The sequence below is a fragment of the Dermacentor variabilis genome, chromosome 4 (assembly GCF_050947875.1).
Source record: "Dermacentor variabilis isolate Ectoservices chromosome 4, ASM5094787v1, whole genome shotgun sequence".
In the NCBI taxonomy this organism is placed as follows: Eukaryota; Metazoa; Arthropoda; class Arachnida; order Ixodida; family Ixodidae; genus Dermacentor; species Dermacentor variabilis.
Window position 1 is genome coordinate 185,940,605 of NC_134571.1, and position 14,748 is coordinate 185,955,352.

A 14,748-nucleotide genomic window follows, 5' to 3' on the forward strand; every position below is an offset into this window, starting at 1 on the left:
TGACGTTCACTATTAAGCATTTTGCCTTTCTGTGCCATGTTTTTCATTGAAAGAATTCGCCACTGTCAGCAGCGGCATTCTGGTCCTCACGATTTGTTTCGAATCTTGGAAAGTACAGCGCGTTGCATGATGCCGGTTCCCGAAAGTCAGCTTCGCCTCAGTGCAGCAATGCTACGTGGCGACGCAAAAGTGGTAAGGGAGCAGTTGTCATAGGACACAATATGTATTCCTGAATTATACACGCGTGCACCCGCCATCTTCTGTCACAGTATGAGCACCGATATGCCTAATTAGTGTACTGGCAGGCCTTCTGAGCTTTTTTGGTGTACCTGCGTCAATGTGCCTGCGTCAATGTCAACCTGGTGAGAGGCCCTTAAAGGGCCTCTCACCAGGTCTGGCCATTTTGAGCTGACAAGTGCCGTGCATACTATGCATGCTAACGATCATGTTTGCTCAGTATTACATCGCTACATGCCACGGAAAGCTGAAATTTCAAACCGAACGCCATCTGGCATTCTCCTCGCGGGCGCCGTGTTCCCAGTCGAAGAGCGGGCGTAATCGCACAGGTACGCCTACGTACACTTGTGAGCAAAAGTATATGGACCATAGGGTCTCCGAAGAAACTAACTTTCTTTGCCATTAGCATGCATAAACAGAAATTGATGAGTAGACTGGAAAGTTCCGAATGCTAAGTTTGGACTGCAGTCCTCAGTTTCAATTTGTATTCACAGGCTGTGGAAAAAATGGGCTTAATCGCGCGATCCCTGGTCCATATACTTTTGCTCAAGGGTGTACATCGCACTGCTGTAATGTCGCTCGTAGTGACGCGTGACTTCGAGAATTATTCAAGGCAACATCTGTTATTTGTGTAATCTGTCGCTTCAATAGACGAATTAAAGTTTGGAGAAATAATAAAACACAAACCAAATGTCTGTGTGTTGTTGTTTTACTTTACACCTCTGCAAGAGAGATTTACTGCTGTTTCCTCTGCATGTTCCCATGTCATGCAGTCGCGTGCGCAAACAATGGAAGTATGTCATTTTCTACAACGTTTGAGCTTGCGATCATGCTCTATTATCCACGTGTGTCTTTTTCAGTATTTGCATAGCACTGGTTTATACTGCTAGTCAGGTGTTATCGTGCGCAGCACTAAAAATCGGTTGCTGCAAAAAACGAGGCAATACAACAGCTCGCGTGCGACACTGTTAGCAGAAGTGCACTGTACAGCAAAAAAAGTGAGGGAAAAAAATTAAGGTGGGCCCGTGACGTATGCGTCACACGATCCTCGAGCTCTGGTATGGGAGGACGCAGGGAAAGAATTTCACTTGCAAGTGGAAGGAGTGTATATTTTGGTCGTGGCCCTCGCCTCCTGAAATCATGGGTTTGCGGCACTGAAATAGTTATATCTCTGCCATTAATTAACCAGTTTGAAAAATTCTTGCAGCAGAAAGCTCCCTAGAGAGCACGTAACAACTTCCAGCGTATAATCGAAATTTGCAATGTTGCCTGGTGAGGGGCCCTTTAAGGGCAGTAAAAGACATGCATTCATTTATCGAACTGCCCAATTTTTCGGACGTTTTCGCGGCCCCTAGGGAATCCGAAAAATTGGGCTTTGACTGTACAACTGACTAAGAGGATGCTCTAAATGGTCTTAGAACGACAGAAAGCTGAGCTAGTTGGTAAGGATTCATTATGGGTGGGTCCATGGGGTGAACGCGCGTCGGAAGGAGGACGAGAACAGAAACAATCTACGCATTGAGGAATGAACAGGAAAGGAAGTGTGCCGCAGCTTCTTTGAAGGAGCCTGAGCTCCAAAAATAGTGTTGGCTGATGCCAAGATGCCCTGCCCTTCTGTTTTCTCTTTGAATAAAATAAGCACTAGTCCTTACTATTCAAACTGTATTAAGTTGCTTTTTTTTTTAACATGCTTACTAGAGAGTGGCAGCATCAGGCGACATGGTGTCAACCCGTCTTGACATAAAACGAAGTTCTGTGTTACTCAGGGAATTTCGCAAAGGCACTTGGGGAAAACCTGGAATACTCTGGGACTTTGGAAATGTCAACTTGGTAGACACCTTAAATATAAAAAAATGAATACAGTCATATGCAGAAGCTCTGCCCTCGTAGCTTTCGCTACATAGACTAGAAAAGTTGTCTGCGAGTGTAGTGCTGCTCTCTTATCAGCACGGGACAAGGACAGTACTGTCAGCAGCATACTTGCATGTTTCAGTTATTAAATCCAAGCTCTGTATAGTAAATACACCTTGTAGACTTCCCCAGACATGGCAGTGTTCCACGTATGACATGCCTGCGTTCTTACATCGCCAATGAACTCAAGAGAAACATGGTTACTTTCCTTGGCTTATTTTATATTTTACACAGTGGGTAAATCTGCTTCTACTACGGGATCTCGTATCTCCCCAATTTCTCTTCAAAGAAGATTGCTTCCTTCCTTCTGCATCCATTCAGACAGCTGTGACTGCTTTGTGACGTGTCCTTTTGTTATTCCATTCCAGAATGCGGGCGAGCAGTCTGTTGCCAACCTGGACAAAGTCCGCAATGCCAGTGGGTCCCTGCCAGTGTCCAAGATCAGGCTGAACATGCAGAAGGTCAGTCCATTCTGCCAGTTTGCATTCTTGTTTAGCTTGATTCGATGGCACTGCATAGTTAATGACTGGTCAAGAATGTCGGAAGAGCCACAAAAGCCTGATGTGGATGCCTCGGCGTTTCAATCAATAGTTTCCTTGTATCGCGTATGCATAAATAGCCTAAATTGACAGGTGTGGGGCCAGCTATGCCACTCAGCACACTCACGTTTACAGTGACATGGGATACCTTAAGGGGGAACACTGCTCTTCAAATAATGTTCATGATATTTTCCATCAATATTCATGAAACTTTCCATTCTTGTTAAGACTTTTGTGCTGATTTCAAATATGTAATTATTTTTCCAATAGGCCATTTAGTTCTGAAGATAAATAAAATTCATTGTTCATAATTTGCACAAACAATAGGGGGAGAAAATGCGCTACAAAATTCATATTGGCACATGCCTAGGTACTAGAAAACATAAGGTACACAATGGTAGGAATACTATTTTGATACATCAAATATTAGCAATTTTATAGCAATTCAACCTTTACTGTTCGAATTGTGGCTACCCCACTGTCTGATCTAAAGCAGAATTGAAAATTTTTAAAGCATAAATTCCAAAATCTGACCCTACCATTGTGTACTTTGCACCCTCAGCTACAAGCCACAACAGAAATTATGGCTCTATCTGCTTTGAAGGCAGAGATATCGCCGCGGCAAATCGGCAACAAGTCAAAAGTCGGTGTTTCGAGAAAACGAGAAAAAAGGAATACATTCACTTTTAATCAAAAGTACAGAAATAATTTTGCATTATTTTGTAGTGAAAGTGGCTAAAAGCCACCAGGAAAGTAGTCGCCCTGACCACGGCCACCCAAATGCGGCAAAAACATCGTTTGGCACCTTTCGCCAATTCCCGGTGGCTTGCATTGCGCGCGCTGCAAGGTTGTCGTTCACGCGGGTCGAGCTCCACGCCGACGCGATATCGCCGCAACACGCGCATGTGATAACGATCTTTATGGCGAGGCCAGATTACCGTTCGCTTTTGCCTCCTGCGACGCTGCCGCTGCACACCTTGCACTTGACAACGACATCAGTGCGTTCACGGAGTCCTACTGAGGATAGCGAAGCCTGCCTCGGCGTCGACTGGCACGGCTGGAGCGCCGTCGGCGCGAGTGAGCAAATCCAACACCCGCTTTGTTGCTGGCGTTGACACAAGAACTTTTTGAGCATTCATCTCCCTCTGCAAAAAATCCGCACGCTGCAACATTGCAGTGTCACGCCGAACGCGGCCGCTGTCCATAACGATTTCTCATTTGTGAGCTGGCTAGGCCTACTTGGCATCGTCCGCGGCTTCAGCATCATTTGCGGTTGGCGGAGAGCTACTCTCGATGCTTTGAGAAGCAATGGAGCGCTTTTGAAAGTTATAAGCTGATCGCTTCCTTTTGCCGAACTTGTGCCTCATGGTGAACTTCCCCGGTGGTCTGGACATCGTTGGGCTTGTGCCAACAAACCTACGAGACGCGCCGTCGCGTCGCCTGCGGAGTTAATTTAAACACCTTTTTTCGGTCCCATGAAATCCGAAATAAAGAGGTTTTACTGTACATCTAGTGTCGACAGTATTCTTTGCTGCGAAAAAAAAAAAAAAATCTGTGTGCCTGTATGACCAACTGACCTTGCTTTACGTACCACCTGCTGCACGCAGACGATGCAGCAGCATGCGGCTGTGTTCAGGACGGGGGACAGCCTTCAGGAGGGCTGTCGCAAGATGGACGTCGTCTACAATGAGCTGAAGGACCTCAAGGTCTGTATGAACTCTCCCTGATGGTGGGATCAGTTTGCTTGCCAACTCTTGTTTTCTGGTGCGAGAAGTACAAAATATGATTGTTGTATTTACTAAAGCATGTGATCTGCATAGGGAAGTAACATTGGCTAGTCAGTATCAATATTTGATTCTGTATTTTTAAAGAGAAAGTTTCTTTGCCAACCTACATGTGATTTATTGTCGTCACCCATTCTTCCGAGTAGAAGCTGTCACTACTCTAGCCATCATACTGTCATGGCATTTCACATGGTTTCGCGTGACTTGGCACCAGACTCCTCGGCATATATGGGCAACAGCGTTTCTGGCACTGTGCCAAGCTACAGTACCAGAAACGCTTTCGGCAATCAACTTCAGTGCATCCGGCGCCGATTATGAAAAATCTCGTGAAGGTGATGATATCACTGAAAGTGATCTCTCAAAAATATCGCCTCTGAATAAAACTTACCTTTGCTTTGCAAGGAATGCCACCGTGGCTGATGGCTGTTAGGAGGGCGTTACGGGACGTATTGATTGACGAAATTCCTTGGGCATTTATCGTGATGCAGTGTTTTGTCTTGCTGGCTACGCTTACACCGATTCCCACAGTGCATGAGTTGTGCATGATTCCTTTACCTTGTTCTTTCTAGTTTTGACACAGGTGTGATGGCTTCATGTTCAACGCATTTCACAAAAGTAATCTAAGGGTCTCTGTCTTATTGCAACTGTCATGTGCTAGCCTCCCAGCAGTAACGGCCGCCAGAACAGACAAGGCAAATGGTGCATATTGTTTACACCTATGTCACCATGCAGTCTAAGTAAATTCAGAGTTACCGAAAGCTTTGCCAGGCCGGGAACATTTGTCACTGTAATGTGTGTGAAAAAGCTCTTCCGCCTAAACTTTGCCCTCGTAGCCAGAACTGTCATCTGGGAGTGCGTTGGTATTGGCTCTAGTGTACTAGCTGTGACATCACACTAATGTCGTTGACGCATCACTTTGGGTGTGAAATTCTAAAAAGGTAAATTAGCGAAAGCTACCTGCTTGATTTTTGCCACTAATCACTGACCTTCATCTGCCAGATCCAGAAAAATGAAAATATTTATTTACTTTGTGGCCAATAAATAGTAATTTATTTCTACCTTAGGGGCTCAAAAGCACTGTCATTAGTTATACATTACTAGTAAAAGAGTTTTGTTACATTTTGACCGTAATTATACAGCGCTAGTGTTTTGTAAATCTACGCAGTCCTTATTTAATAACAGCATTCATAAATGTTAAGAGTAGGACCTAAGTACAACAATTTACAGATGATTTGAAGCACACTTACAGTACATCTTGGAAATTATTTCGTAGTGAGGTGTATCATACTTTGTTACACGAAAGTTGTGAACATGAAATCTGCCACCAGTCTGAAACGCATTTAGTTTTTGCCTCGTTGCGCCTCGTTCAGCTCTGCATGTCTCTGTTGTCTGTGCCGGCATGCAGTTGAGCGACCGAGGCATGGTGTGGAACACGGACCTGGTGGAAGGGCTGGAGCTGCAGAACCTGCTGCTGTGTGCCCGCCAGGCCATCTACGCAGCCGAGGCACGCAAGGAGAGCCGCGGTGCACACGCCCGCGAGGACTTCAAGGTGCGGCCATGTCCTCCGGCATGGCACCCCCCCTCCCCCCTTTATTATTATTCGGGAGTACGAAATTAGGCTGGTTGGTTTGGTGAACAGCACAGTGAACGGCGCAAGTGACAGAAAGAGAAAGCCAGACAGAACATGTGTGCTGTTGTGCTGTTACTCACTGCTTGCAGAATGGCTGCACAACTGGAACAGCTGCAGCAACTGGTAGGCACATTCAGCTGGCACAAAAGCCGAGATTGAGGGGCACTCACTCGCTCTGTCCACTTAGCAATGCTGTGCAAACCAGTCACAACCCACGGCCTGCCGTGTTGGGCGGGGGCCTGCAATTCGAGCGAACGTGATAGCCGTAGTTGCAATCTTGGCCTCTTGGCTGGGCCAGAGGCGCTAGCTGGCGAGGATGGGATGCGTCGGGCTGCGACGTTCCAAGCGCTTTCCTGATGCATTTACTGGGTGAACTGCTGGGTGATAGTGGCGATAGACCATCCCACGCGCTACGCCGAAACTTCGCCTCTGCCCAACGTATCTGCGCGGGATGTTGCCTGGTTCCTTCTGCGTAACATCATACTCCACCATGGAGCTCCCAGGGAGTTGCTTAGTGACAGAGGCTGCGTTTTTCTCTTTGATGTTGTAGAAGCCCTCCTCAAGGAATTGCCACGTAATTGACCGTACCACTACTGCATACCACCCGCAAACTAACCCTGACACAACGGAGGCTGCTGCCCTGTCAGAGGCTGCTGCACATGCGGAAAAGTGCCGAAAGCTCGCCCGCACATTTACTTCGGAAGAGTTGCGACAGAAGCACCTTCGAGATATTCCCTCCTCCCCAGTGCCCTATGTCCCTGACTCACTAGTCTGGCTTTGGGTCCCCGCTACCAGCCCTGGACTTTCAGCCAAGCTTGTTTTCAAGTACCAGGGTCCCTACCTTGTCGTCAGTCGAACGTCTCTTGTGAACTATTTGGTAGAACCCCTTGAGCCGCCTTACGATAAGTGCCACCGAGGGTGCAAGGTAATTGTACTGGAGAAGAGCAAGCAGCAGGCAATGCTTCGAGAAAAACGACAAAGAGTGGTTGGAAGCCTTGTACCTGTGTTGCCTAAGCTGTGTGACCTCTCGCTATGGTGCTTTGCTATCTGAGGGTTTCGTCAATTAAACTATAACGCCTCTCGACAGATTATATTTTTAAAATATATCGGCCTAGATTTTAATAAATGCAGCGTACACAGGAAAATACCTTAACTGTATACATTGCTGGGTTGGTCAGTTTCTACCTGGCAGCATGTAATTGCAAGGTGGATGACATTGCACTCATCCTGCTTTTTCCTCTAGTCATTGTCAAAATGCTTTTGCTCTTGCCAAAAACAGAAATACTCAACACTGTGAATGGGGCAGTTGTCAGAAATAGATGCTAGCTGTCAGTTTGTCTTTTTGACAGTGATGCATCTCAACCGTGCTCAAATGGTGGCTGTTCTCTTGCAGGAACGCGTAGATGAGTTCAACTATGCCAAGCCTCTGGAAGGCCAGCAGAAGCTTCCCCTGGAGAAGCACTGGCGGAAGCACACCCTTTCAGACATGGATGTTGCGACGGGCAAGGTGGGTGTTAGCACAATGGTGCACATTTTGCTAGCAAGCAATTCACTGTGTACTTTGAAGGGGCCTGGAAACTTTTCTAACTAATCATAGAATGGCCTCACTATTGAAGTACTTCGTCCCACGAATGTCGCATTGTAAAGATTTTCTGAATCCTTCAACCATAAGTGGAGCTATCGCTTTGATATCCGGCTTCCTCTCTCTTTTTGACCCTGCTAGCGCGATAGGAGATACACAATGGAGAAGCCAAGAGGGCAAAGCCTCGTCCAGAAGTTGAGAGAGTTGTGGCGGCAAAAGGGCTAGTCACAGCACCCCATGGTGCCGCGGTGGACTACCTACTACACTATGCAGCATGCCACTGCCTTCTCGGAAGCCATATGCAGCAGATGCAGCTAGTTGCAGTGCAAAGATGAAATTGTTTTTCTGTCTTTTTGGGATTGTGGACATATATATTTGTCATTTATTTAACTAAACATGAGTAATTACCGTAGTTACTCAACTCTAATGTGTCCTTGATTGTACTGCACACTCGTTTTCCATGACCAAGAAGAAAAGAAGCACCACCCATCTCATGCTTTCATACAGAAACCCAACATTCTCTCATTTAGAAAAACCCAAATTTATTCCCTATGAACTAAAGTTGCGATGAAAAAAAGACTCAGTATCGATTGGAATAGCAAATTAATAGACAACTATACGAAGTAAGCTTAGTAGTTGTATTGACTGTATAAACTTGTAAGCGTTTGCTATACTAAGTAAATTAACAAGCATGGTGTTGCACGCGCAAACAAACATGAAAACGTCTCACTCGATGACTAGGGAAAGTCGCTATCAAAATGCTGGAATGAGAAAGTGCAGTACGTAGTAGGAGCGAGCGAATTGACCTTCGTGCTGCCTCTCGCTTCAGTGCGAACTAAGCGACGAGAACACAGCGCACATGAAGCTGTCGGCCCTCAGTGTGCCTAGACATGTAGACTCTGTCCCCATCGCATGTTGCTGTCAAGATAGGGCCCGTGCGGCTGCAGCAACCCTGCGAGTTGAATGCCCCCCTTCTGTTTGCGCCAGTCCCGCACACAAGTTTTGGGAACTCCGAACGACCCGTGATGCGGCCCAATCTCAGTACGGTCTCCACTGTGGGGGTCTCATCCCTGCTCTGGGACAAAGGAACGATAACACAGTAGTGCAAACAATCACAAGGGCATTTATTGCACCTATCATAGACTAATGCCTGCTAGCCGAGTTGCTATCCATAAAAAATGCTGATGGGCGCATGACAAGTCGAGGAAGTCCGACTCACCGCGACTGTACGGCGAGCGAATATGTTCGCCTCATGCTGGACAGCAACGCCTGGTCATTTGCATGTATGGTCACGCAAACAGCGGCACGTTCGAACAAGACCTCGTGAGACAATCTCACAGAAGCATGGATCGGTGCATGCGCGGAACGTCCGCGCCACTTGCTGAAACAGAAAAAGCCTACTCCCTGTCGCGCCCGACTAAAACCACTGTTAGGTGGCGTTAGCAGTGCAACACTCATGCCATCTCTCGTAATGCGCTGCAACCACACCGCCGCTGCCACAAAGCCACGCAGCGACGCCAGATTACAGGAGGTGGGAGCCATGCAAGGAAAACATCGAGGGATGTGCGAGATTCGCAGATTCCCACACTGCACACATGATCAGTTTCCTGTTAAATGCGGCATCATGAGCAACACGGCATGTTTTCACAATCGGCACTTCCACGCTGATAGAGCAAACCTAAGCACACGTACTACGGCACATGGGGGAAGCTAAGCAGCTAGGTGACCGTTTTGAAACGCCGATGGTGATGTGTAAACTTGATTCTAACAAGCACGCTATTTCGTACCCATTTTTATCGGGAAAAGGAAGTCCGTGTTAGATTGAAGTAAAATATGGTATGTATTAGTGAGAATGTTCTCACGATCACAAAATCGACCAATAGTGTTGGTCGGCCTACTGCTTTCAATGTCGACATTATGGATGCGAGAGCAAGCATCTGTTCACTGCTTTTGACACGAGATTGTCAATTCCCTCCTGCATGCAGGGCAATACTCACATTTTCACAGGAGCGTTATTAAATGATTGAGAATATTTTTTTGCTATGTTCTAAAAGTTTTCGAGAACCCCTTTGTCGGCATTCTTGGATGCTAATATACCATATTTACTCGCATAATGAATGCACTTTTCTTTTTTCACAAAATCCAGCTTGAAGTTTGAGGTGCTGAAACTAACAGGGTAAAATTTCTGGCTCACATTCTTGCATGTTAAATTTGAACGTATGTCAAGATTATAGCTATTCTCGTAACATTTACCAATTAATGCAGTAGAAAAGTAAAACCCAAAGCTTCCTACCTATCTTTTTAATGATTGGGCAAGAAACATCGATTTTACACTCGCACAAAATAATTTATTGACAGAGATTCCATGCATGTTAGTGAGCATGCACTCATCGCTGAGCGCAGACTCATTTTCTTTGTCTGAATTCCGTAACGAGCTGTCTTCGCTTGCATCTAGTGTGTTAGATATTCCAGTCTTCTTGAAGCTTTTCCTGACAGCGTCGTCGTAACCCACTCGCCGCACTTCAGAAATCCAGCCGCACAGCATTTCTACTGTGGGCCTCTTAATTTTGCCACCTGAATTGAGTGCATGCTGTCCTCCAGCCATCCAGTTTGTTTACAGCATTTGAACGTTGACCTGAAGGGCTTGTTCACTGTAGGCTATAGCACTGAAGTGAGGCGCAGTCTCAGTGCACAGGTTTCTGAGCTTGTTGCGAATGCTTTCAACTAGGTGCCCGCAAAAGCGGTTCAAAACAAGCATCGATGCATAAAGGAGACCACCTGGCCACTGACCTTACACCATCCTAGTCCAATTCATCATTAGCTCCGCAGTCACCCAGCCTTCTTCTTGCACCCTTACATGGATGTCTTGAGGGAAATCCTCAAGACATCCTCTTTAGAAGCGTCTTATGCTTGAAAATTACGAAAGGCGGCGGCTTATGGCCGTCCGCTGTCACTGCCAACATAACAGTGCATCTCTGCTTCCTGGTGCTAGATGTCTTAATAAGCACACTTCGTGCACCCTTCTGCTCTACAGTCGTGTTTCTTGGCATGTCAAAGCAGAGAGAAGCTTGGTCTGCATTCCCAATCTGAGACAGAATAAAGTTCTTTTGTTTCCGAAAGTGTATAACAAAGTTGTGAAAATCCTCCACGTTGTCTTCATAGGCAGAGAGCAAGCGTTGACACATTGTCTGCCTTCTGAGGGAGAGTCTGTGGCATCGCATGAAGCGGGTTGTCCAGCTGTAACTTGCCTTGAAATCTTTCGCTCGGATATCCTGCTCGTGGGCAATTCTGCATGCCTCATGCTGCACTATGCCCAGGGACACCGCACAACCGTTCTGTCGTAGGTCCCGTACATGCTGAACAAGTCGCTCCTCCACTTGCTGATACTTTCCAGACTTTGACTCGTCATGGCTTGTCAGTGGCCTAAAGTCTTTTTCGCTGGTTTCACCAGTAGTGAATGCGAGTCTCTTCAACACTGAAACGTTTGTGTGCATTGAGATTCCCATGCTCTAGTGCATATTCTACAGCGTTCAGCTTGAATGCAGCCATGTAGTTTGCATACTTTACCATCGTGGAACACAGTAGTACAGCACCAGTGATGACCGCGCACCGCTTGCAAAATGGCGAAATGTGGCGCATTGATGCTGATGGCGCCATGGCTTGTGTGAAGCCCCCCCCGACGTCGTACACGTGCCCTCCAAGATTTTCTCAGATTTCCGAGTTGCCACCACGAAGCGCGTGCATCCTCAGAAATTGCCGCATTCAGTTAACGCTGTTTTACACATGACAGTTCACATGACTTTAGATGAACAGCTGTTGGTGACCTGCATCATCATCGGCTGTGAAACAACTAGTGACTACCAATCGCAGTGCTGAGTTTGGGATGTGTTCATTGCGAGAGTGCATTCATTATGCGAGTTAACGGTAGAGCTGTTTGTTTCACTAGCAGATGCATGCCTAGCTATACTATTACATGCAGTATCACGCTTAGTGTCTGGTTCATTATTATATGAATGCCTTTAAAGGGCTTACTTTCGTCAGTCCCCTTGCCAAAATGTCGGCTATGGAGTCATTCCTTGGTCGACGGCTGTTGATCACTTTGTCACCACCTCCTTGTGAACACTTCTGTCCTCTTTGTGTTATCATTGTGCAGGTCATGCTGAATTACCGACCAGTCATCGACGAAACCCTCGACCAGAAGGAGTGCAAGATGGTGCCCCCTGCAGTCAGGGTCTACTGAGCCATGCCAAGCTGCCCACTAAGTTAAAAGAAGCACCTCATCTTAGCAAGGAAAGCGCACACACTCTCCCCTTTCACAGCTGCTTATTCCTCGGAAAACCAGGACAAAGCAACGAGGTTCACAAATGTCTTTCAGTGCTTGTCACGCAATCCTGCGAGGAAAGCGGGGCACCTGGACTCTCCCCGCAACTCCTTGTACATAGATCTGGTTGACGAGTCTCAACCTTGTTTTTCTGTTTGTTACCCGGTGGCTGTTAGTGCTTAGCTTTCTTTAGCCGAGTACAGTGCGAGGGCAGGACCGTTGTGCCGCCTCGCTTGTGACTGGACGTGCGGAACAATGGAGAAATAAAAGACGCAAGAGCAACGTGAAACGAGTCTTTATTTCCTTCACTGCTCCTCGGCGACCACGTGCTTGGTCCGCTCCGCCTTGTATGGGATGGTGCCAGGACGGCTGTGAGCCCTGCGGTTGGCTTCCCTGCATGATGAGAAATGTGGCAAGCGCGTCAATCCCTTTCTCCAGACAAATGCAAACCCATGATTGTGACTACCAGGGCTGCAAGTGGGTACTTATGATACCCATGAGGCCTCTAACCACTGGGCTTATTGAACACGTCTGCATTACGTCGCCATCAGAGCCACCCCAGTACGAAGGCTTCTGCCAGAAATTTCCATTTAACCCTATCTTATGTCCACCAACTGCACTCTTAATTTAATCAACCTGCTGTCCTTGACCACATGCACCCATTCTGTATTTGACAGAACAGCGCTTACCTGTTCACATAATCCTCCAAACTTTGTATCTCAACTAGATCATACCTGTGTTTTCAGGTGATGCTTCTGTACTTCGCGTATCAACAAATGCCTAGACTAAGAATGCGTGGCAATGTTCTTAGCAACTTGCACATTAATATTGGAAGAGCTGGTGACATGTGTTCTTCTTATCACAGTTCTCGTTAGGCTTCATGACAAATGTTTCTTTTTGCGGCTGCATGATATGATTTCACAGACAGTTCATGCTATTTCTAGCAGGTACATTTAATCGGTGAACTCCATTGATATGTTCCTCACCGTTGCGTTTTCGCAGACTCAAGCTAAATCTTATTGACTGCCATATATTATGTTCCTATTTGAATGCGGCGGTTATGTAAGTTTAGCGGTGCAGCCAGTCAGAGCATTGCAGAAAGTGATTGGCACGTTGCAACAAGCAACCAAATTTTGCAATAAGCGACCGAAGTTGCACGATATTGCTGCACAAGCCTATCGGGAGAAAACGTGCACAGATGCAGCTGGCGAAGCACCTGAGGAAGTTTGTGTCAGTTAAAACCTGCCGGGAACCACATGGACTGGGCCAGATCTGCCGAGTGCAGGGCTACATTTCTTTTTTGAATTTGCAAGAGTTGTATGCGTTCCATAATCACCGGTTCTCTTTAGTCAGCTTCGCCACAATAGAGCCATGTTATGTGATGAAGCACACGAAGAGTTGAAAGGGGGCACTGTTGCGGAACATCGTGTGTGTCCCTTATACAAGAGCACATGCGCTTCTCTCTGATCAATTCAAGTGCTGAGATTACTGGAAAGAGATGAAGGGGAACCAAAGGGGTTGATTGCTTCATTGTCTGTTGGTTTTATGCGGCTACTGGCAGCCATTCAGAGCTGTTTCCGACATTGCTGTGGCAATTTTGGTTACATTTTTCCAGCTGTAACATGTTTTTCCCATGCAAGTCCCTTGAAAAACATATCGATGAGGTTCTACTGTAGTTTAGCAAAGATCTTTACAAAATTTTAGCAATACCCTCATCATAGCACTTAATGACTTTAAACCACTGCCCCTAACAATTCAGACAATAAGGCACCCAACGTCATTTTTTGTGGTTTGTGCGGCGGCAGCTAGTAATACGCAAGAAAACTACTTTTTTTTTTCACATAAATTTCCTTTTTGTTAACATCGTCATGCATGACAAATCCGTTGGCAGTAGTGTTTAAAGGAAAATTTATTTTAAGTGTCGCATATATCCTTCGTGTTCTTTAGGTCTCCCTAGCTCTCACAGTAGCCCATCAAAAGGGAGCTCCTGTGGCATGAGGTACTGGTGGTGTTATGCAGCTTGCACTGCGCCGCCTGTCATGCTCACCCCTGTGTGTGTGTGCATCTGTGCAGCGTGCCACCGACTGTGCCACTCAAGTCGCAGGGCCATTCAACACCAAGAATGCATGTGCACGCAGAATTTTGTGTTACGCATAGAGTTTTAGGGGTTTTCTGGACATAGTCAAGCTGCTCATGCAGCTTTTTGCCAGAAAACCCTCCAGTTGAACCTGGAAAATAAAATTACTTACTTACTTACTTAGTTGCACTAGTATCTATGGGAGCTGCAAGCGGGGTGCTTCAGCCAGCATGGGAATGGTGGTTGGTACATGGATTTGATTGCGCTTCATCCTTGTAGCCTTAAAACGCTTCGCAACTTGGCAAATCCGCCATTTTCAGAAAAACAAAGTACAGCACTGCATTATAAATAAATGTATAAACATTTAATAAAATTGTCTGGCCGCAGGATTCAATCACAGAAGTCCAATATTGAAACCATTAAGTCACAGATGCATCCGTCGACAAGAGGCATGAACATTCTCAAGGATTTCTCTCGGGGCAAGTCAGCATGATGAGACTCTTGGCACGCTTCAATTTGATTTGGCCACCTGGACAAGCGGAACCACTGTATTTTGTACTGATTATGCATGTTTGCAGAGTCTTATTGCTTGCTGCATTTAGAAAAGTATAGATTGCTTTGAGATTTAGGTGGCCAATGTAGGCAGATAATTCACAGTAAACAAATC

The 14,748-nt window shown here is 46.3% G+C and overlaps 2 protein-coding genes across 2 annotated transcripts in view; one reads left to right on the forward strand and one right to left on the reverse strand.

The window, feature by feature from the left end:
* The window catches only part of SdhA (succinate dehydrogenase, subunit A (flavoprotein)), a 56,638-nt gene extending 44,345 nt beyond the window's left edge, over window positions 1-12,293 (forward strand). The window contains exons 12-16 of the mRNA XM_075690717.1: window positions 2,517-2,609; window positions 4,295-4,393; window positions 5,877-6,020; window positions 7,495-7,608; window positions 11,837-12,293. Coding sequence (XP_075546832.1) covers window positions 2,517-2,609; window positions 4,295-4,393; window positions 5,877-6,020; window positions 7,495-7,608; window positions 11,837-11,923 — 537 coding nt within the window. The 3' untranslated portion in view covers window positions 11,924-12,293. The remainder of the gene's footprint in view (window positions 1-2,516; window positions 2,610-4,294; window positions 4,394-5,876; window positions 6,021-7,494; window positions 7,609-11,836) is intronic.
* The window catches only part of LOC142580002 (DDB1- and CUL4-associated factor 13), a 35,986-nt gene continuing 33,520 nt past the window's right edge, over window positions 12,283-14,748 (reverse strand). Inside the window, exon 11 of the mRNA XM_075690718.1 lies at window positions 12,283-12,397. Within this exon, the coding sequence (XP_075546833.1) occupies window positions 12,310-12,397 (88 nt within the window). The 3' untranslated portion in view covers window positions 12,283-12,309. The remainder of the gene's footprint in view (window positions 12,398-14,748) is intronic.